The following is a 21,960-nucleotide window of genomic DNA, read 5'->3' as shown; positions in this document are numbered from 1 at the left end:
TCTTGCTAGTTATAAGGAAAGTGTGTCTGCTTAACCCTTTGTTTGCTGGCAGGAAAGTTGTGTAATGTCTGTAGACTAACTTGCATTGTCTGTTGGAGTGTCTGCTGGAGTGCTCAGTTAGAAAGTCTAGGGTGATTTGCCTCTGTGAAGCGTCAGTGTGCAATAGAACATCTAGACCTAGGTGCTGGCGGCCCTCTAAACGCGGTGGTGGCAGTTATTAAGTTTTGGTGGACTGGGGCTGTTTAGGGTTTGATTGCATGAGTTAGCGAGAAACTGTTTATTTGATGTGTTAACCCTTACAGCCGCCCGCCTGGTCACGTATGTCTGTGGTGGCGTGACAATCAAATTTCCTAATGTGTGCCAAAGAACCTGGTTGTGTAAGGGATATAAAGTGCTATTGTAAATAAAGTGAATTTGTATATGTCAATAAATTCTTTGGAAAACACTTCTAATGTACCGTACACTGCTAGCGCAACACAGCTGGTATCCTCAGTGTACCATATTTATGAAACCGAGTTAATATGAATTGAGCCAAACAGTAAAAATGGCATAACATCAGCAGCAATCAACACCATTTTAGCATGGTTAACATTCCTATTTACACCACAGTTTTACACCTTTGTCAAAATTTTATTTCACAAAGCTACCTATTTATCAAACTTTAGTTTGTTAAGGCCCTGTTACTCCTCCCAGCCCATGTAGGAAAGAAGACAGCAGGCTGGCTTCCTCACAAGTCAGTGAGAGTCAGTATGCATATGCTTCAGCAGATACTGTTTCAGACATTGCAAGGCTGAGACCCTACAGCAGTCCAGTCCAAACCTGGGCAGAATTGCCATCCCATATATATAGGGGTTCAAATGTATAGCTGATGTGCTGGGGTTTAAAGGTATAGCTGATGTCCTGACATGATAGGAGTTGGGAGTAAGTTGGAAGTAACAAGGTAGGTGGCAGCAACAAATCTTAAATCAGGGCCCATAGGCCTATTGTTATACACAGTGACGTACCTTGGTCTGATCAGGCCTCCCCTGAAAAAGAACTTTGTGGGGGCACGGTGTCCAGTTTTAAAGAAACAATCTGACAACTTTGTCCCTTTGAAATAATGGGCTACTTATAAAATCCACATACATGGGCCAATTAGTAATCCACAGGTTGTGCATTGTGTGGCTGCATTAGTGTTGTCAAGGGCTTTAAGGCCAAGAAAAGTTATATTCACTGTGTTTTATACAGAAGGGCGCAGTTTTATTAATTGGGGGATGCTTAATAAATTGGTATCCGTGAATATGACATTCTTTGTCTTTTAACTGCAACCTGCTGTCAAAATTTGTCACCCTAGACTGAATGTAATGAAAAAATGGCCTCTTTATTGAGATTCCCTATAGATCTGCTGCTGTCCCTGTCCCTTTTTCAAATGAGGAGTGGGCATGTGCCAACAGTCCCTGCCAGAAGGGCAGTAAATAGGGACAGAAAGCCAAATAAAGCCCTGCATTTACAAAAGCAAAGTTCTCTGTCAGGTCCACCTAGCTACTAATTGGTTTAATAAATCAGCCTGAAATATCTTTTCTTAGCACATTTCTTCTATATAATGCACTGGCATATTCTTGTTTTTTTTACACAAAATGTCCCCTTTAAGGGGTACTGTAAGGCAGTTCTGACTATTTGAAGGAATTTCCACCGTAATTCTATCAATTCTTGCAATAAAATTTGATTTATGTGCATTATAACTATACAATTTAATTGTTTTAAAATGTATCTCAGCATTGCAGAACCAAAGCACCAAGCTATACACACCCACAGCGTAGCTACATCTGCACAGCAGCCAAATTCTATCTCCAAGAAAATCAAAAGGAAATGACCCACAGTTTGAGGTTTTCTGTTGGTTTTATTTATTCTTAATGTACATTTATACAAGCCATAATAAAAAGGCTACTTTGCAACAGTTCAGTGAGTTATTACCTAGCTTTAAGAATAATGCATGCAGTTTACAAACAGGAGGTAGAAACATGGTATTAAAGACCTAGAAATGCATACATATGCATTTGTGTAGATATATATATATATATATATATATATATATATATATATATATAACAAGCAAGTATATAAATAAACACTTCGAAAATTAATTGGCAGAATCCTTGATAAATAACATAAAAATGTCAAGTATATTAAAACCACATTCTAAACATTAAAATGAAATTATTAATGCTTTGCAGCTGTGTAACTGTGTTATTGTTTCCTTGCCAATTGTGGCAGTAGTATGGAAGATGGGATTAAAACCAGATTTCTGAGAGAAAAAAAGTTGGCGTTCAAGTATTTAATATGTAAGAAACAAATACAAAAATGCATGACAAAATGTAAAAAACAAATGAGCTATTTCAGATATGTGCTGTTGTCACTTATGAGCTTCCAGATGAAAAAGTGTCCTTTTTTCTTACTCAAAAGCCAAAATACAGCAAGGGCCTTCTGGATTATTTGCTAGTACAAGATTAGAGAAGTCAGATACTAAGAAAGTAATTATTTTACCTGTTATTTACTATTTTACTGTCTAACAGTAAGTAATCATTTTTAATTAAAATAGCAGGTACACGGAGCTGAGCAGAGGTCAGCTGGAAAAACTTGAAAGCTGGCGTTTTCAGGCTGCCCTCCGCTCCGTGTAACTGCATACTTTTTAATGCAGGTACACGGAGCTGCATAAGCTGATCAAATCTCTTAGCCTGAAGAAAAAAAACATGCTGAGAGAAGCAGACCAAACACTCGGTGTGCCCAGGCCCTTAGGCTGGTACATTATAGGATGGATAAATCAGTAGTCACTAGAACTGCTGCCATTTGCTCTTCTGCTCTCTTTCTAGTCTCCTGCCAGCAGGCAATCTTAACCCTGATACAGAAATTGTGGTACAGTACAAAACCACCCAACAGCAGGCAACCCTCATCACTTCTGAACTAATGTACAAAATCCAGTAACATCCCTAACTGCAGGAAACCTTTGTTTCTCCGGATGTTGGATTTGCAAAGTACAAAATCCAGCATGTCTCAGCCAGCTCTGGCAGTAGAAGTAATACAGGTTGGCTATGACTGTTGATAACATTTTCACCTATTTAACACCTTGTATGATATTTGAAATACACACACATGTTCCTAACAAAGATAGCAGTGATAGTTGAGTGACACAATGTAGAAAGGCTGCTAAAAGTTTATGGGAGACAAAAGCTGATCGCTGATTGTGTTGCACTAGCAACTTAAGTTTAAAATGATTAATTACACCAAAAAAGCATGTTTAAAGCTATACTCGAAGAGTCACAGGGCAAAGCAAAGTATATCACAAAACACATGATGCAGGTAAGTAGCACCACTGTTTTTTATTTTTATAAATACTCCTTTCTAAAATATGGCATCCGAGCAGCCAGGTTTTCTGCTGTTGCATGTAACATGACAGCTATGACCCCCTTGCATCCAAACAGCATATCTTGTACTATATGCTGTATGTTGTTCATCCAAGTGAGCAGGCCTTCAGTCTATTGCAAATGTAGATCAGTCGTATAACAGAAGTTATAATTGGCTAACACCTATTGCACTATGTTAGTAGAACCACAAACAAACTGACGGTACAGTTTTCCTCCTATAACACTGTCCATGAAATACATTTACAATTAGCTGTTAGTAACACCCAGAAGAGTTTAAAGGAGCACATGCACAACACACTACTTGTATAGAAAGCAATAAACAGCAAAACAATAACATCAAATAAATGTCAGAGAAAACTAAGAGTGATGTAATCAGGTATTAGTAAAATGGGTATAAAAAGGGTAGCAGGTTCATTTCTTTGTAGTCTGTGGAGTTTTAGGAAGCTACATATTACATTTCAAAGATGATTTTAATGCATATAATACAATAACGTCTTTGTTATGTCCATTGTGCCTTTTTTTTAATATGGATAAGATTATAATTTACAGTTGTAAGAAATTAGTGCAAAATAAATTGTTTTGAAAGTAGAACATTGTGAAGCCATGTTAGAAATGACTGTAAAATAAATGAAACGAGTCACATGGCTGTTGGATTGTTTTTTCCCGTTCCTACTCAAAATAAAGTGCTTTTTCTCCATTCTGTTCATATTGATAACATGGATGCTTCTTTGGGATTCACACTTTACTGTGAAAACCTTTCAGAAAAAATGTAATTTAAAGAAACATAAATCTGCCTGTGTCTCACTGGTTTGCCAAAAGTCACTGCTTGCCAAAAGGTTTGCTATTGGGAGCATGCACTCTTGCTCCTTATTGTCTCAATGTTAAAAAGAGCCTTGCAAGATATCCATGTTAGTTCATTTCTGTACATGTTTCCTTCCATCTTATTTTTATTCTGAAGGCATATATTCTTCCTGCAAGAACAGATGAGGAGTGTCTAGTATAAGGCATGGGTATGTTGCACAATGGTGACCTTCACTACTCTGCATTATTTTCCTTGAGAAGTCTCCAGTGTGGTGGCCTGGTTCCTTTGGACGTCATCTCAGAATGTGCAACTAGAAGTAGCAGTACAGTATGACAAAGTGGTCCCTTGTTTTACTTGTAGTCCCGTGGTCCAAAGTATATTGTTACTACTCATACACAGCTACAGTCCCATAGCAGAGTGCAGACAGACGGCTTTCCACATTGGCTTTATCTGTAAGAGCAATAGGAAATTTAAGCATTCTGTTCAGAAAATAAACTTTTCGTTTTTTACATACAGAGAAATACGAAAGAAAGGAGGGATTTCCAAAAAAAAGCAACCTTTACATATTTTGTGCATCCCTCTACTGTTTCAGCATCATTAAAAATTATGTTTTTTACGTGTATTACAACATCCTTTCTTTACAAGTGATACTTTCTTCTATGGCAATTCAGGACCTCAACAGTAGTTCCAGGATGAGAAAAGGGTTTAAAAACAGCCCACTAGAGTTTTTATTGCCATCTATGTTTTTCCCCACAGCGCAGCTTACCTTCCCTGATTTCTAGTGTAATTGCACCCACCACAACCAGGTGCAAAATGTTGCAGAAGATACCACAAAAGATACACACAAGATACAATAAAAGGCAAAGAGCCACCTATTTTTATTCTAAAAATGCGTGCTGTTGCATTCTGAAACAAATTACTTTTCTTTGTGTTAAACTGCTGCAGGAAAGTCAGTCTCTGTAGTTCAACCCTAACAGTAAATTATGATTAAGTGTTTAGAAATCCCTGTCATGAAAATATGATATACCTCATATATGTACAGTAATTACTTTTGCAGGATTAGTAAAGATATTTGTTAGATAAAATCTGCCTATACTCACATTTGTGCACATTTTCTATGTCTGCCGGGCTCTGCAGGACTTTTGTTAAGCCTTCCAAAAGCAGCGCTGCTTTGTGATATCGATATGCAATATCTTCTGTTTGATGAAACATCTCATCCAGTGCAGCAGTTTGTACCTAAAAACAATGGCAGTTAAATAATAAGGTATCACATGGCAGTATTTCAAGTAAGAAAAATATATTTCTGGCTCTGGATCCAGTCCTATGCTGTAATTCAAAAAGAAAACTAACAGATTAAAACATGATTAAAGGGGTTGTTCACCATACCCATACCTTTTAGTTAAGTAGAGAGTGCTATTCTAAGAAATGTAAATTGTAGCCTCTCAGAGCAATAGGTTTTTGGCTTCCGGGCTCAGTTACCACCATAATTTAAAAAATAGAAAAAAGAAACAATTAAAAAAAAGTTGCTTTGAATAAGCCATTCTAAAACTTACTAAAAGTTAACTTAAAGGTGAACAACCACTTTAAGATGGCTTGCAGTATTACTTTCTAATTGAATCCAGTGGAAGCCAATACACTGGGTCATGATAATGTATGGAAAGAAAAAGTGGTTTCTCCAAGTAATTAATTGTCCTCCCAAATGCTGACAGGATCCAATAATGCAAAACAAGGGCACTAATCAGTCTGAGCCAAAGGAAGACCATTCCTTACCTCAGACTCTCAATAGCAACCTTTCGATCAGAACAAATTATTCTGATCGACATATTATTATTGTGCTTTATTTATAAAATGCCCTCATATTCCACTTTGCATTATGGAATAATAGAACTTAGAATCCAAGATCGCAGTCAAATTCCCTCTCGCACACTATGTTTAATTGTATTAGGAGCCAACTGACCATATTGTTTTTGATTAATGGAAGGAAACCAGTGTACCTGGAGGAAACCCAGACAAGCACAGGGAGAACAAACCCCTTGCAGATAGTGCTTTGAGTTGAATCAAACCTTAGACCTATTGCTTCAAAGCAGCAATTCAGAGTCAATAAGCTAAGCAGACCTTTAGTTGTGCTCAATAAACTTTGGAGACACAAAGAAGCTCTTGTGCCAGACCCAGCCACCCAGATAGCCACTGATCCTGTGGGGGGAGGGGTGTTCGACAAAAGGGGGTGGCCTTTGGGCGTCCCGAACTCAAATCCGGCTCTGGCAATTTCTTTTAGTACATTTACTTTAATTTTGCTGAAAAGGTTACAACCGCTAATTAACATCAGTTAGTAGTATAAGGTTTAAATGTTGACAGTAATATACTATGCCATGATATGAGAAATTAAAAGACTATATTTTTAATTCACACTCTACAGTAGTCTTAGCATGTTAATGTAGCAAAATGTATGGTCAAGCATGTAGGCCTGGGATCACAATCTAAACATACAAATTTTAGTTATTTCAGTAGTAGGCCAGTCAGTACCTTATGTGGACAAATGGATTGTAATAATGACATATATGCTGGACACACTACAAATGAACTTTAATGGAACTTGGACACAAAAAATCTATGATTAAAGCACTTTTTTAGCAGCCAGTACTGTATCCATGGCTTCAATGGCAATAGTATTTACACTTAAGGTAGAGGGATTCACTGAGATAGAGAGCTGAAGCACTAACCACCACACAGCACAGTCACCCTCACCAATATCTGTACATACACAGATGAACAGTATCTCTAATGTATACTGAGCTGGCTTAAATATATTAATAAATGTTTTATTCAAACATACAGATAAATCGGGTGGCTGTCGTGACTATTGATTACAGTGGAAGTTACTGATGCGGGGAATTATCAAATTCCCATTTGTCTGTTGTTATATGAATGATTCAGTCTCACCATATCCACCGCACAGCTGTAGATCAGTTTCTCTGCTGTGACACTGTTAATCTCATCCACAAATCTCTGTTTGTCTGAGAAGAAGCGGTTCAGCTGCTCGGTCATCTTCTTGCACATGCTGATGCAAAATTTATACCGTTCATTCATACTCTTCACAACTGCAAAAAAAGAACAATATAATGATTTAGAAGAATAACCACAAAATGTGAAATTAATTTCATTTAGCACATTCATTTCATTTTCATGTTAGAAATCCTTAGGGACATCTACTTAAACATATAGAACTGTTAATATCAACAAAAATAATGGGATTTTGGGCAGTGTTCTCTCTATTTGCATTATACCAAAGTGTAACCTAAACAGCCATATGTAAAGGCAAGTTGTTAATGTGCTGGATTTACTGATGTGTGCCACTGTGTGGTCGTATGGTGGGGCAAATAATACACTACTACACTACAGTCGTGCACTTACCTTAAGGTAACACGTGAAGCCTAACTAATGAACACTGTGCAAAGCACAGGAGGGGGCAACAATGATGCACATTGTTGCTACTGACAGGAGTACTTATAGTACAATTGTACTATTACATGCTCGTAACAACTTCAGAGGGAACCCTGAAACTACTGCCAGCATTCCCCTATTGGGTTGTGTCAATAGCTGTTGGTGAATCAGAATGCTTAAGCCGCTATTAATGGCGAGTGCCAAAATTGACACGCTGAAAATGTTTGTCACAACTTGCTTGAACTTCATGAAATACATCTGATTTTTTGATAGAATTCTGAAAAACACTGCAGTGTGTGTATTATACAGGTCCTTTTCAAAAAATTAGCATATTGTGATAAAGTTCATTATTTTCTGTAATGTATTGATAAACATTAGACTTTCATATATTTTAGATTCATTACACACAACTGAAGTAGTTCAAGCCTTTTCTTGTTTTAATATTGATGATTGTGGCATACAGCTCATGAAAACCCAAAATTCATATCTCAAAAAATTAGCATGTTTCATCCGACCAATAAAAGAAAAGTGTTTTTAATACAAAAAAAGTCAACCTTCAAATAATTATGTTCAGTTATGCACTCAATACTTGGTCGGGAATCCTTTTGCAGAAATGACTGCTTCAATGTGGCGTGGCATGGAGGCAATCAGCCTGTGGCACTGCTCAGGTGTTATGGAGGCCCAGGATGCTTCAATAGCGGCCTTAAGCTCATCCAGAGTGTTGGGTCTTGTGTCTCTCAACTTTCTCTTCACAATATCCCACAGATTCTCTATGGGGTTCAGGTCAGGAGTTGGCAGGCCAATTGAGCACAGTAATACCATGGTCAGTAAACCATTTACCAGTGGTTTTGGCACTGTGAGCAGGTGCCAGGTTGTGCTGAAAAATGAAATCTTCATCTCCATAAAGCTTTTCAGCAGATGGAAGCATGAAGTGCTCCAAAATCTCCTGATAGCTAGCTGCATTGACCCTGCCCTTGATAAAACACAGTGGACCAACACCAGCAGCTGACATGGCACCCCAGACCATCACTGACTGTGGGTACTTGACACTGGACTTCAGGCATTTTGGCATTTCCCTCTCCCCAGTCTTCCTCCAGACTCTGGCACCTTGATTTCCGAATGACATACTTTGGACCACTGAGCAACAGTCCAGTGCTGCTTCTCTGTAGCCCAGGTCAGGCGCTTCTGCCGCTGTTTCTGGTTCAAAAGTGGCTTGACCTGGGGAATGCGGCACCTGTAGCCCATTTCCTGCACGCGCCTGTACACGGTGGCTCTGGATGTTTCTACTCCAGACTCAGTCCACTGCTTCCGCAGGTCCCCCAAGGTCAGGAATCGGTCCTTCTCCACAATCTTCCTCAGGGCCCAGTCACCTCTTCTCGTTGTGCAGTGTTTTCTGCCACACTTTTTCCTTCCCACAGACTTCCCACTGAGGTGCCTTGATACAGCACTCTGGGAACAGCCTATTCGTTCAGAAATTTCTTTCTGTGTCTTACCCTCTTGCTTGAGGGTGTCAATGATGGCCTTCTGGACAGCAGTCAGGTTGGCAGTCTTACCCATGATTGCGGTTTTGAGTAATGAACCAGGCTGGGAGTTTCTAAAAGCCTCAGGAATCTTTTTAAGGTTTTTAGAGTTAATTAGTTGATTCAGATGATTAGGTTAATAGCTTGTTTAGAGAACCTTTTCATGATATGCTAATTTTTTGAGATAGGAATTTTGGGTTTTCATGAGCTGTATGCCACAATCATCAATATTAAAACAAGAAAAGGCTTGAACTACTTCAGTTGTGTGTAATGAATCTAAAATATATGAAAGTCTAATGTTTATCAGTACATTACAGAAAATAATGAACTTTATCACAATATGCTAATTTTTTGAAAAGGACCTGTACACAGCAACCATAGGTAGTTGCAATGTACTTTTGGTACAAATTAGAAAACAGCTACAACAAACTACAGGTACTAAGATATTCCTTTAATACAATTTGATCTCACCAACCTTGTTTTACAGTGCTAGATGGAGTCAGCTTTCCAGCTCTTATTTGGGATTTGGCAAGTTGTAGAGATGATGCTAAGAACTGCGCAGCTTTCATATATAGCACCAACTGCTCCACTTGTCTGTTAGAGAAAAGTGAAAAATAAACACATTAATTATTGTGCCTAAAAGTATAGATTTATAGTATTTCAAGCAATATGCAAGGTATGAGTTGTCTGCTGAGATGATAATCACAAATGTTGCTCCACATGAGAAGACAAAAATGTCCTAACAGAAAATGGTTTGGGATCGACTGGACTGTAATCAGTCAGCCTGGTAAAATCTGCATCAGCAGTACTGAGACATTTGTCTCTTCGGGAAAAGAGACAGTTCAGTTCACAAATCTGTGCATTCCTCTGCTAGCAGAACCATATGTGTGTGGGATCACAGGCCAGCTAGGAAAATAATTGGGCCATAAAGTTGATTAGATGCTTCTAAGAACTGACTGTGTGTGGCTGTCTTGATAAAAACATATCAGATTTAATAATATGGCTTCACTTGTGTTCAAATAGGTTAACTATTAAAAAAGTCACAGCAAAATGCATGACACCTCCTCCCCCCACCCAAATGTGCTATACAGTGTACATTCAGGTGGTCAAGTCAATATTGAATGATAAGGCCTACCAATCATATTTTTCCATATATTCTACTGCAAAGAAATGAAAATGATGGTACACAGTCCATTTTAACTACACAAATACTAGCATGAACAGTCATATAGAGATAAATATAATATCATTTATAAGTTGCTTTCTATTTAAAATGTAGATACCAAAAAAACTGTATTTTCCTCTGCCTTTGGACTTACCCCCATTCTTTACTCAGCTGACTTATTTGATCAACCACAACACTCTCCTGAATCTGATAAAGGGACACAGCAGAGGCACAAAGCTCAGGATTCCCTCCCCTGGTTGCTGTCAGTTCTAGAACGCATTCTGTAAACATCAGCATGAGGTTGAGGTGGCGGAGTGTGTCTGTATGTTCTCTCTTGAAGAGACAAATTGAAATCATATTAAATTAACACCTTATTGGGGTTTTTTTTTTTTTACAATGCAGGTTTTATTTTCCTGACTTATCATAATCTTTTTAAACAAATTCCAAGAATCGTAAGGTTAGGCTAGTGCCTAAATTGTGTTATGCAAAGGCTAGATACTAATTCCCTAATATGGTGGATGGCATACATATAAAATTAAGGAAAGGAGGGTTTATAATCCCAATAAAATGGGTTTCAAACCAGAGAAAAGTTTGGCACCAATTCAGTTACGAGTTCAAACAGACTGTAAGCCTTTCTTGTAAGAAATTGCATTTAAAGATATGATTACTAAGCAAAATAACTAATTACTGATCCAGGGAACTGCCATTTTTTATTTTTTTAGGTATCTTCCCCCTCTGTGGAAATTAAAACATTTGTCTGAACAGTATTTCTTAAAGCCGGCACTTGATAAACTGCATCACATTTACAGGAACAAAATTCTTTATAAAATATATGCTAACTGGAGTCCAGGTTTAACAGTATATTTATTCATTTTGGTACAGCTATTACCTCCATTAAAGTTTCTTCAGGAAGTTCTGGGGCCTCAAAAGTGATAAAGTCTTCCAAGCTGGGCGGTGATGTGCCATAGGACATGTATTTTAGACTTGGAGCTGCATCTGCTCCAGGGGGAGAAGAGCCCATATTGAAAGTAGATGGAGACCCCATTAGCACACGGCCACTTGTGGAACAAAGAGAGCCTCCTGAGCTGTTTGATCCAACTACATAATACAACAAAAAATAAATTTTTTAAAATAATTATTAATATATTTACTTAAATGATGTACAAATATACAATTTGAACAGCATAGTGAAAAATGTTAATTCATAAAGCTGCAGCTTACCACAAAGCACATCTACTACAAGATGGCAGGTGACAGCAGTTAATAACATGAGATTAGGGAAAGACACAAATTCTTATTGGCACACCTGTGTTTATTAAATAAAAACAAATCTTTTATTAGATCAATTAAAAATACTTATTGTTAAAACGTAAAGAAAAGTTAGAAAAAGTAGGAAAAAATAAAAACAAATCTCTATTTAATGGGTCAATAATAAGAGTTGTTTTGACAGTTTCAACTCTTTATGTCTGCAACTCTTAACATTGTTGCAGATCGTTGTCTCGCTACAATTATGTGTTGCACCGGCAAGGATTTGCACATGTATTACACAATTGCTTAAGTGTTTCTATCTTCCTCATTCCATTGGGGACGACTTGTCAGTAAAGTTTTATACCTCAATCAGTCTGTCCCCACCAAATTCAAGCGGCAGACAACTTTACCACAGCATCAATTCAAAGGTAAGTATAACACCTCTAATGGATAAATGTACTATTAATAAAGTTATATAATAAACGTATGGTGTCTGTCTTGTCTCGACTTCACGCATTCCAGTGTTCCAATCCCATTATTATTACTAATTACGCTGCAACTTCTAAGTGATAATAAACTTAGGATTTGAGGAGAGCCATTCCGCACCTATTTTCTTTATGATAATGATAAGATTCGCTGTAGGCATAAATCCAAATCCCTTAAGTATTAGTAAATAAACAGTATTTTGGGACAGATTGCTATGGGTGCTTCATTCTATTCCCACATAGCATGCAGTTCATGGATGACGGCGCCTGGGGCTTAGCTATACTGCAGTGCAGTTAGCAATTCACAAATACAGGTGTCTTATACCCCAAAATTTTAGCCCCATTCTCCAAGAGGTATACAATGAGGAGTAATCATAGGATGAAGGAAAGGGGATTAAACAGCTATTGGGGGGTATCTTAGGTTTCTTATTAGGGAATAAGGTGAGTATACAAATATAATACAAAATACCTCATCCTCTCTTCCCTGGTGGGAGACTAACTGACCAAACTAAACGGCGCACCGGCACAGATCCACTTAAATTCTCCGTGTATAATTCTCCGTGCCCATAGTAGCACACAGGGCATGGAGAATAATACACGGAGAATTTAAGTGGATCTGTGCCGGTGTAATACATGTGTAAATCCTTTCCGGTGCAACACATAATTGTAGCGAGACAACGATCTGCAACAATGTTAAGAGTTGCAGACATAAAGAGTTGAAACTGTCAAAACAACTCTTATTATTGACCCATTAAATAGAGATTTGTTTTTATTTTTTCCTACTTTACCTAACTTTTCTTTACATTTTAACAATAAGTATTTTTAATTGATCTAGTAAAAGATTTGTTTTTATTTAATAAACACAGGTGTGCCAATAAGAATTTGTGTCTTTCCCTAATCTCTTGTTCATTAATCAATACAATGTGCACCCTGAGACTATAGTGCAGGGTCTCATCCTCTTACTTGTTCAAGCAGTTAATAACATAACATTTTTACATAGTATCGCTCAGTGCAAATTAATTTGACCATTCCCATAGATATAGTATATTTTCTTTCATTACTTTTTTAAAATTTTTCTATGTGTATCAGTTTTTGGGTTTGTTGCCTCTTAATCCATGGCATTTCTAGTTCCTTGCAATTACTTAAAGTATAAATGTATAAAGCCATTCCATGTTTTGTACTGCATGTGGCTTTATCAATAATATATGGCAAATTGTGCATCTAACATTACCCATAGTTCTTAAATGATCTATGTTAAAATAACTAGTTTAATGGCACAATCTACTACAGGTCAATGTAATTTATTCTATAAATTGATGGTGGTGACCAACTGTGACCAAGGCAGACTTGATTGCTAAACAAGCACAGATCAAAAGTGAATGCTCATTGCAAGTTTCAGCAAATAAGAATTACTTACCTGAAGTAGTTCTTGTCCTCATCATCATGTGAGTGCAAGTTGGAGGGGTGGCACTATTAGGGGGGGATCCCACAGTGAACATGACTCCTCTGTTTCCAACTAAGGGCACAGTCAATGCAGCTCCACAGGCACCTGCAGGAACTAGAAAAGAAATAAAACATAAAGGACAGGATAGCATAAAGGATAGCATTTTATGTGCTACATTGACTTAAACAGATAATGGTTTTGTATATGGGCACCATCTCATTTCCCAGTAAAATTTACTGTTCTCCATATGCAGCAACAACTTATTCTATTTAGAACCCCTAGATGGTGCTATAGCTGCATCTGGGTAAGCCATGGAAACAAGAAGCTGAGATTTATTTTACAGAAAAGAGCTAACAACAAATATTTTGGTTAAATTTGAATGTATGTGTGATCACAAGGCATCTATCGTACTATGTACAGTAAGTCCAGTGGTACACTTCTTCCACAATACGTAAAAATTGTATGGAGAATTATTACTATTTATTATTAGTCTGTGACAAGTAGCTGCTACTAAGTAGCTTTGTGGGTCTTTGTACTGAAGGTTGCTGAACCTGTATAAAAGTAATTACAATATAATTATGTTGATCTGCACTAGTATAACTGGTATGTTTGCTTCAGAAAGACTGCTATAATTTATATAAATAGTATTTATATAAATATATTTATATAAGTTGTGTTGTAGCCATGGGGCAGCTGTTCAAAGGAGAAAAGACACAGGTTACATAGCAGATAACAAATAAAACACCATTGTATTCTAAAGAGCTTATCTGGTAACTGCTATGTAACCTGTGCCTTTTCTCAAATAGTACTCTTTCTGTAACAAACACACAACTTTTACCAGTGCAGGGCAATAGTACATTATATTTTAATTACATTAAAGCACTTTCATTTTTTGATGTTATTGTCCCTTTGACAAAAGCAAGAACCTCTATCTTTCTGCTGGGATCTGTCAGTACAGTAGCCACTGTACATCTTGATACATTATGCAAATTCTTACCAAATCATTGCTATCACTCATTACTTAAAACACATCACTTAGTTTGTACCTTTGATTTGCACTGTGGTTTATAATTCTAATTTCTGTTTTCTAATATAGCACTGTGAATAGATGATAAATATATAAATATGTACCTGTATCCATTGGGCGTTCTGAGTTGAGACTGTCAGTGCTGCCCTGGTAATGCTGCCCTCCAAGAGTAGCTCTCCCAGTCTGGTCTGAAAGCCTCCCAGCACTTACAGATCTGTACAACATGGAATTAAATGATTATACTATTAACTGGGCTTGTTCATGACCTATGTTGTGCCATGTTTATGTATTGCAAATATAAGGCCATATTGCACTGAAAGCAAGATCTTACCTTCCAAATGTGGCTTTGCCATGTTCAAGTGGGTTCTGCTTTTCTGTTCCATAAGTGCAGACAAACTGGGAGAACTCTCTTGCTTCTAAGGTATCTTTTGCTGGCACAGAAGTGTCTACGGGACCCTGACGATTAACCAGTGCAAGCAGATTTGAAGATGCTTGGGTTTTAGGAATCTTGAATGGAGCAGTTGCCTGAAAATGTAATTTAACTGTAAGCAAAGCAGTTTTTTTTTACAATTCAGTCCATCTGGAAATAGCTACAGATGGTACTGCTGGCAGAAGGCCACTTCTTTGCAAATGCCACAATCCAAGCCAAAGATAACACACTAAAACTGTAGTGAAAATAAAAAGTACTACATCGTTGCAGCTATCCCCAAAACAAAAGCAAACTAAACAATAATCACCAACTTATCTCACACTGAGTTACATACAGTATTGCATATCAGCAAGGATGTGGGAAGCAAAAGGAAAGATGCAGTGATAAATGTCCACCAGATGTAATTTAGATATATAGCAACATAATTGCATTGGGTTTCTCATATTTTGTACCAGCCCTTTCAGTTTTCAGCTAACAGGATGACTGTCCTGGGGTCTCAAGAAAGCTATTAAAATCACTGGGGGTGCCTTCCACGTTTTAAACAGGTGTCTAGTGAATGCTGTCTGCTGGTTGGTTGCTACAAGTGACTGCACTTTTTATTATATAACCTATATACATTGGAGGTAGTGAGAGAAAAGTCAGTCATTTGAGATATATAGAACAAAGCCAAGGAATAAATCAGTATTATCCAAGAAACAGACTGAAAGGGAACAGGTTAAAAGTATGAGTTGTACTAGGAGAGAGCTTTATCATGTGAGCATTAATAGAATGTTTAAAAGAAATTGAGTTCAAAGGCAACAAAAAGCTTAAGAGAAAAACATGTTTAATAGACTGGCCTAACAGTAGGTCATTAGAGGCTTCAGTAAGTGCAGTTTAGCAGAATGTAGAACATGGAAACAAACTGAAGTGGGTTAAGGAGAGAATTACAAAAATGAAAGTGGATCAAGCGGTCAACATAAGGCCATGGGTAAAAAAAAGAACTTGTGTCACTAAGTCAGTTTACTTTAAGGCAAACATCTTAGAGAATTGATTTGTTTACTTAATTTTGCCAGGTGTATTTCTATACACATCTATGAATTTGTGACATTAAATTTATAAGTACAGTATATGAACACCATGCTGTTCTAGGTATGTTTGTGTTTACCTCATTAAGCCTATAGTTATCTACATAGGTTAATGTCTGCATTTGGCTCTTTTATGTTGAATATGCCATTAGCAGAAGCAGTGAAGATTCTTTGGCAACACCTTTTGGTATTTGACAGATTCCATTTAAGTTAAATTAACATTTTGAACTGTAGAAAAACAGTGTATTCTAAATACCTAATATACCTAGATACACAGGGATATCTGATGTGAATGGCTAAACAACACTTCATGCAGTTCTGAGTGTCAGTTCCTTTACAAAGCTGGTGAATGAGGTCATCAGTCAGCAAGTTTATTAGATTTTGTAGGATCATGCAAAGTGTCAGCTTATGATGGTAATTTAAAGTTTCAGATTTATTTATATGAAGATTTTAATTTGATTGCATAACCAACCTTGGTTGGCGATCCAATAATTGTAGGTAATGGAGTTTTGTACAACCATTCTGAGCTCCTCGGTGACGATCCCATGTGCTTTGTAGGGGAAGCCCCAAGACTGACAGGCCGAGCAGGCTGAGGAGAGTGGCCAAAGCCTTGTCCAGCGTAGGAAGGACACACAGGATCTGAATGTTGTTTGCGCAGTTTCTGTTTATTCTGGTAGATGTCAGTAAGGGTGGGGGCACTCTGCAGCCTGGCTCCCAACAAAGGTTGCGTTGACTGTGACTGTGGTACTGGAGAACCTGCACAAATGCAGAAAACCTTAAAAAATGGCACTCTCACCTGGCACATTTAACTTCCAAGAACATATAGTACAGCGCTATTTTGATTTTCCCCATACAAGGGCCTTGGATTCAGATATGCAGTTTTTCATTGTCTATATATTTTCTATCTGATACACATCAAATAATATCAGTGAATCAAGAATACACACCCCATTTATAAGTAGAGAGTTGCCTTTTATTTATTTTCCCTTAAATATACATTAAGGGCTTACTGCCCAAACAGGAAAAATTGTTTCTGCTTTCCATTATATAAATCAGTGGGGCTTTTATATCAATATCCCCCAGTGATATTTATTATAGATAGCTACAGTAAGACTATGACAATGTGCTCTCCAATTTTATAAAATGCCTCACAGATGATCAACTGGTTATAATGATGTTTGAGAAATACTGTATACTAAGCAATACTTGAACTGATAAAATGTGGAATCCATCTTACCCCCAGAAGAATTTCTGCTTCTAGATTCATGTCCTTGAGCATATCCACAACAGCAATGCCCAAGCTGCTCTGGAATAGTCCCAACTGTCCAAAAAAAAAAGCAAGAATTGGTTAATTATTTTTACCCACCCCTTGAAAGCTACTTAGTATAGTGTTTCTGAATCAAAAGGAGAGCAACATAGGAGGAGAGTAACTGTTATTCCATTGCATGAGGCAAACTTTTTAAAGCAGCAGAAACTCCTCTTCCCCTCCCCCTTACTCCTTTTACTTGAGTGATACTGCAGACAATACATGAACTTCTAGTCTAAATGCTGGTCAAACCTGACACTGGAGCAGTAAACACAATGCTCTACGTGGGCATATGTAACAGAAAAAGCAAAACAAGCAAAGCGTCTGGGGAATGTAAGAAACAAGGGAAAATGCAGTTCTGATGATTTGTTACCCCCAGCAGTGATTTGTTAAACATATGTGGGCCAAAATTCTTTCACTTCTACATTACAGGAAAATTTATTTTGAGTTAAGGAGCTGACAAACGAGCAGACATACAGGTTAAGCAGACTGAGGTGGCTACATGCTTTTCCCCTCCAAGATGACTAATGTCCAATGTGTGCTAATTGCATTAATAAAATCTGTCTTGTCTGAAGATGTTACTGATTGTTTACCTAGCGGTGAAGGAGAGTATGGCCGTGAGGATCCAGTGGATAAGCGGCGTCCAACAGCTTGTACCATGTCAGCAGAGCTGGGTGACCCAGATCCAACCTTTAAAAAGCCCAAGGGGCTAGTATTAGACCGCCGTACTGCTCCCGATCTACATGAACAAACAAACAAACAGGTGAGCAAAAATGAATTCATGTTAAACATAATGTTTTCATTGCAGTACACAGTAAACACAGTACACGTGAGACTGATCCTTCCCTGAAAAATATCACCTCTTTGGTGACAGTACTGCTATTCAAGACAACAGAAAGTCTTGCTTTTTCAGCAGTAAGTCTGTACTGGGCTAACCTAAATGCATTTTTTTAAAGGAACTCATCAAGCATGATGTGCCTTTCCTGATTAATTTGAATGAATGCAGTGGGTGGTGCTGGAGTGGGAAGTGTTAGGATCACATTATAGAATTACTGTCATTATATTTTAATAAATGTGCATCCATTTCTTATGATTAATGGCGTTAATAATTTTATTGTATATAAAATAACATTAAAATGGTACATTATAAAATTAGAATCAGAACACTGTTTTATTTGGGATTTTATAATAGTCAACCAATAGCAGTGGCAATTGGAATATCACCTCTTGCATTACATTATATTTTCCTGATCAGCTAATAAACGTATAAAGCATTGAGAATACCAGTATACAAAATAATGTTATGGCAGGTATGTTACAAAAAAGGCAATGACTACAAAGAGTTACACTTAGAGGTTATTCATTGTGAGATAAATACTACTTATTACTAATTTTATGTTTTAAAGACAAAGGTAAACTGTACCTTGGTGATCCATGAGGGTTAGATGTTGGGCTGGCAGTAGTGGTAAGATTTTGCTCAATGCGCTGGTAGTTCCGTAACTGTGTTGGCACAGGAATGGGAGCAGTTTCACTGCGAGGCGATACTTGCGGCTGACCTTGTCTGCATTCAAAAGGAACAAAGTAGGGAAATACATTTCTGTTGACAGATCTCTTTGTTATCTGAACCATTTGCAAAGCTGGATGCTCTATGTCTAATAAATAGTTCCCGTGTAAGTCTATCTTATGTGGTGGTAGAAATATATTTCTCCTACTAAGAATTACAAAAACACATTTAGCTACAGCTACAAAAGTTCCGTGTTGTTGATTTCAAAGTCTCAATGCAGCTAAGGTTATTGCTTCATTCACTAGGATCAGAAAATCAGCGGGACTAAGTCCCTCCCTGCAGGACTGCACCACATACTGCTTGGAAAAACAACGTAATTCTAGGAAACTCTGCTGCCTGCAAGAACAGGAAGTTCACGGTAAGTTTAGAACAACTGTACTGTTTACATAAAACCTATGTGTGCACAGTTGGTAAAATACAAAAATACATTATGTAAGCACACAACTGGATTACAAACAATTCCATCATTAAGAACAGTTTGTTCTAAGGACCTTAGTTAATAACTCAACTACCACCTTAGTATTTGTTCACTGAATTTTTCTCATTATTATCTTATCTTCAAAATTGGTAAACCCATGCTTAATGACAGCTTTCAGACAGAAAACATTCAGAGAAGAGGGTTTTGTGCGTGAAGCCAAAAAGTAACTGAAAAGAACTATGTAGTAAACACCAAAAACACAGCAAACTTATAGAGGTAGCCAGAAACAGAAACAGAAGAAGTTCAGTCATCTATCAAACATTAAAAATAAGAAACTAAAAAGCTACAAAAAACATGGATGTTAACAGTGCTATGAACCAAAGTTTGGCTTCTTGGACCATTCATATGTAACCTTTTACCCAACAGAATAATGGTGACTTACTCACAATTATTAGGGCAGATATTTTAAGATTTTTTGCCCCCCTTTGAAGACCAAATCTGAGCAGGTTCCCCTTTATTTGTTGTATCAAACATTCACTCATACTTAACTATGGCAATATATAGGAGTTTACTCTAAATCCTATTCTATTTGGGCTTCTTATAAATATCTAGTAGAGCAGCTAGGCATTCTCCCCAAATTTCACCCTAAATATGGGGCTCTACCTTATATACCTATATATCCATGGTTATGTGCATATTTTAATACATGGATACATTGCCTGAATAGGCAAAGGGGTTCACAGAAATGTATAAACAAAAGAAGCAGCATTCATATACCTGTTAATTCCTTATTATGAATAGACTAAGCATTCTATTTTAGTCACATGAATGCTGCATTAATATTAATGCTAGACCTACACACAGAGGTTTACTGTAAATGCTTTACACTACCAGATGGTTTTTAGCATAACTTACACATTTTAAAAGAAAGTCTTATGATATTTATGGAATGTGGTTTCAAACTTGAGGTTGTAACACGCCCCCTCAACCAAAAATCAATTTTAAAAAACCACCGATATTATATGCTGGCATATAACATAATCCAGCTCATGATTACCTGCAGAGACATACACCTGACATTTATATTGTAATGCCTTAAAACAAGATCATAAGATCACAAGATAAGCAAGATATTTAAGCTCACACTGAATACATCTGGCTACAAAAACATGAGTAAAGAAAAACACACCTGGCGGTCACAGATGAAGAACCACAACGTAAGGCGTTAACTGTAGGTTTTTGCACAATTCCCATGCTTCCTGAAGTGTTCAGTGGTGACTGTCTGTAAAGACACAGTAATTAAAACATAACTATATTAACAAATAAGTATCAAGGCTTGTATTTACAGACATCTCAGCTCCATTTTTAAAGCTGCCCACACAGAGGCCAATATAAGCTGCTGACTTGAGTGTCAATGAGTGTCAGTAGGCCCTCAGTATTAGTAGGTGGCCACATTGAGCAAAGGTTCACTTTTTTGACAACCTCAACTAACAAGCGGATCTCAAGGTATATGGCCAGCTTAAGTGTGCCAGCTGTGTGCCATACTGAATTGCCATTCAACAGTAGCTGTAAATAAAGAGACTATTGGTCCTTATCCAACAGAGGTTGACAGGGGGCACAAGGGGGTCACACCAATTACCCACATGCAGATATGTTATTGGATTATTTTTTTCCCAATAAATACATGACCAAATATAATATTTTTTGTTTTGTTTGTTTAACTAGGTTTTCTTCATCTACTTTTAGGACTTGTTTGAAAATCAGATGATGTTTTAGGTCACATTCATATAAAAATATAGAAAATTTTAAAGGGTTGGCAAACTTTCAAGCACCACTGTACACACAGTGCTATACAGCATGCAAAGACCACTCCAAACGAAACTGTTACATTAAAGTTTAGTTTAAAATTTAGCAGATAATAATAACTAACCCTCCACTCATCAGAAACTCGCTTGATGACGTTCTTCGCCCAGCTGCTGCTGTAGTCATATCATCTGCAATATGTAAATAACATTTAAGACAGAGCAGTCAAACTTTTCAATGGGATCCTTATAATACAGAGTGAATAGAGTGAAAGATATATTTTTTTTCCTTTTTTGGGGAGGAGACAGAGAAACCAAAATGATTACCTTTCCAAACAATATTGAACAATTTTTAGGGTTTATTCTGATATTCTGAGGGTTGCATGACTTTAAAGTAGCCCAAAGTAGCTCCCTTGGGTATTCAAACCGGGCAGAGATACTCATTTGGAGACTTGGACAGAGGGCTTTTGATGTGTATGGCCCTCTAAATATGGCCATTACTAAATAAATGCACTTTGGTGCATTTGCACCAGGCAATTCATTGGAAACATTTTCTGTCATTTAATAAACAAGCACAACCTTACCTTTAACTAAACAGGATTGGCATGGGTGTATGATATAATGTATTAATTATATATAATATTAATAATATATAATAATGGCCTCATTCACATTAAAAAAGTACATAGAGAATGAGTTAAGAAGCCCATATAGTATGAGATAAGCACTTAACAGCTTAATTTATAACAGCAATACAATTCTTTAAAGAAGCAGTATACCCCCATACTAGCATTAGGTTTGGGTTGAACATACTTTTTGCCTATTGTTTTAATTAGGAAATAT

At 37.2% G+C, this 21,960-nt stretch overlaps 1 protein-coding gene across 1 annotated transcript in view; it reads right to left on the bottom strand.

Annotated features, from left to right (window-relative positions):
- Positions 1-1,859: 1,859 nt before the first annotated feature.
- The window catches only part of ulk2 (unc-51 like autophagy activating kinase 2), a 75,198-nt gene continuing 55,097 nt past the window's right edge, over positions 1,860-21,960 (bottom strand). The window contains exons 14-28 of the mRNA XM_004911627.4: positions 21,246-21,309; positions 20,505-20,597; positions 18,757-18,894; positions 17,927-18,072; positions 17,265-17,348; positions 16,500-16,783; positions 14,865-15,058; positions 14,638-14,747; positions 13,480-13,620; positions 11,219-11,427; positions 10,484-10,662; positions 9,640-9,758; positions 7,144-7,301; positions 5,304-5,439; positions 1,860-4,653 (exon numbers count right to left, since the gene is read on the bottom strand). Of these exons, the coding sequence (XP_004911684.1) occupies positions 4,589-4,653; positions 5,304-5,439; positions 7,144-7,301; positions 9,640-9,758; positions 10,484-10,662; positions 11,219-11,427; positions 13,480-13,620; positions 14,638-14,747; positions 14,865-15,058; positions 16,500-16,783; positions 17,265-17,348; positions 17,927-18,072; positions 18,757-18,894; positions 20,505-20,597; positions 21,246-21,309 (2,120 nt within the window). The 3' untranslated portion in view covers positions 1,860-4,588. The remainder of the gene's footprint in view (positions 4,654-5,303; positions 5,440-7,143; positions 7,302-9,639; positions 9,759-10,483; positions 10,663-11,218; positions 11,428-13,479; positions 13,621-14,637; positions 14,748-14,864; positions 15,059-16,499; positions 16,784-17,264; positions 17,349-17,926; positions 18,073-18,756; positions 18,895-20,504; positions 20,598-21,245; positions 21,310-21,960) is intronic.

This window comes from Xenopus tropicalis, chromosome 2, assembly GCF_000004195.4.
Source record: "Xenopus tropicalis strain Nigerian chromosome 2, UCB_Xtro_10.0, whole genome shotgun sequence".
In the NCBI taxonomy this organism is placed as follows: domain Eukaryota; kingdom Metazoa; phylum Chordata; class Amphibia; order Anura; family Pipidae; genus Xenopus; species Xenopus tropicalis.
The sequence above is the reverse complement of the archived record's forward strand: the minus strand, read 5'-3'. Positions and strand labels throughout refer to the sequence as shown.